Raw genomic sequence first — 1330 nt, forward strand, 5'->3', positions numbered from 1 at the left:
GAAAGGGAATGGGAAAAGTATGCTCATTCTGTGTGTGTGTGTGTTTGTGTGTGCATGCGTGTGTGCGTGCGTGTGTGCGCATGTGTGTGCGCGTGTGTGTGTGTGCACGTGCGTGCGTGTGTGTGTGTGCATGTGCGTGCATGTGTGTGTGTGCATGTGTGTGTGTATATATGTGTGTGCGTGTGCGTGTGCGTGTGTGTGTGTGTGTGTGTGTGTGTGTGTGTGCAGGTTGCTGGAGTGGCTGCCTGATGTCCAGGAGGATGTGGGTTGGATGAAGGAGCAGATGGTGAGGTTACTGCAGAGTGCTCTGCACCATGCTGGGAAAAGTGTGTCCCAGCAGGTTTCTGCACGGTGAGAGACTACACACACACACACACACACATACACACTCACACACACGAACTCACACGAACTCACACTCACACACACACACACACGCACTCACACACACACACACACACACACACACACACAAACTCATGCAACAAACACATGCATGGAAACATGCAAATGAACAGATGTCCAGCAGACACTACACATGCTCCCATACACGCACACACACACACACGCAAGCAAGCATGCCAATAAACACCCATTCAACAAACACCGCTACCACATACAAACACACAAATTCACAACACAAACTTCCAGACAAACATACAGCACACAGTTATGTTTCAGAACTCTTTCATAGGCACACACTAAAGCCCTCTCTCTGTCTCTCTCTCTCTCTGTCTCTCTCTCTCTGTCTCTCTGTCTCTGTCTCTCTCTCTCTCTCTCTCTCTGTCTCTCTCTCTCTGTCTCTGCAGGTTTTCGTACCAACTGGAACTGACACATTCCCAGTCTCTGCCCACTTATCTCGGTGCCTCCAGCCTGCTGCCCTCCCAGCTGAATCCAGCCAGTCTGGTGCCCGGTTGGCTGAGTGGGGGCAGCTCTTCAGTTCTGGATGCCATCGGCAAACTGGACCAGTACCAGCGCCAGCTGCTGCCGGGCGTCTTCTGTGTTAATCTGAACTTTCGCGGTTCCTTCAGTGCCAGCTCGTCATGCCCAGATGCCCTCTCTCATCAGGACATGGACCTGGACGAGGGCTTGACCATGCGCCCGGTTGGACCCCAGTAACCACCAGCCACCCCACCCCACCCCACCCCAACCTCAGAGCTGCTGTTGTTTCAAGTGAAACTGCACCTCACTGTGTATCACAATGCACGGTTCTACGGAATGTCCCTCTGTGACATCACACGATGACAGGGCGTTCCGAGAAAATCCACTGACCCAAAACTTTCAGACTGCTTCATTTTCTGCTTGTGTGAGGTCATAATAGATGAACACA

At 52.0% G+C, this 1330-nt stretch overlaps 1 protein-coding gene across 1 annotated transcript in view; it reads left to right on the top strand.

Moving 5' to 3' along the window:
- Positions 1-1126, top strand: part of pnpla2 (patatin-like phospholipase domain containing 2) — a 9731-nt gene extending 8605 nt beyond the window's left edge. Inside the window, exons 8-9 of the mRNA XM_030790973.1 lie at positions 229-351; positions 810-1126. Coding sequence (XP_030646833.1) covers positions 229-351; positions 810-1119 — 433 coding nt within the window. The 3' untranslated portion in view covers positions 1120-1126. The remainder of the gene's footprint in view (positions 1-228; positions 352-809) is intronic.
- Positions 1127-1330: the final 204 nt, after the last annotated feature.

This window comes from Chanos chanos, chromosome 13 (assembly GCF_902362185.1).
Source record: "Chanos chanos chromosome 13, fChaCha1.1, whole genome shotgun sequence".
NCBI lineage: Eukaryota > Metazoa > Chordata > Actinopteri > Gonorynchiformes > Chanidae > Chanos > Chanos chanos.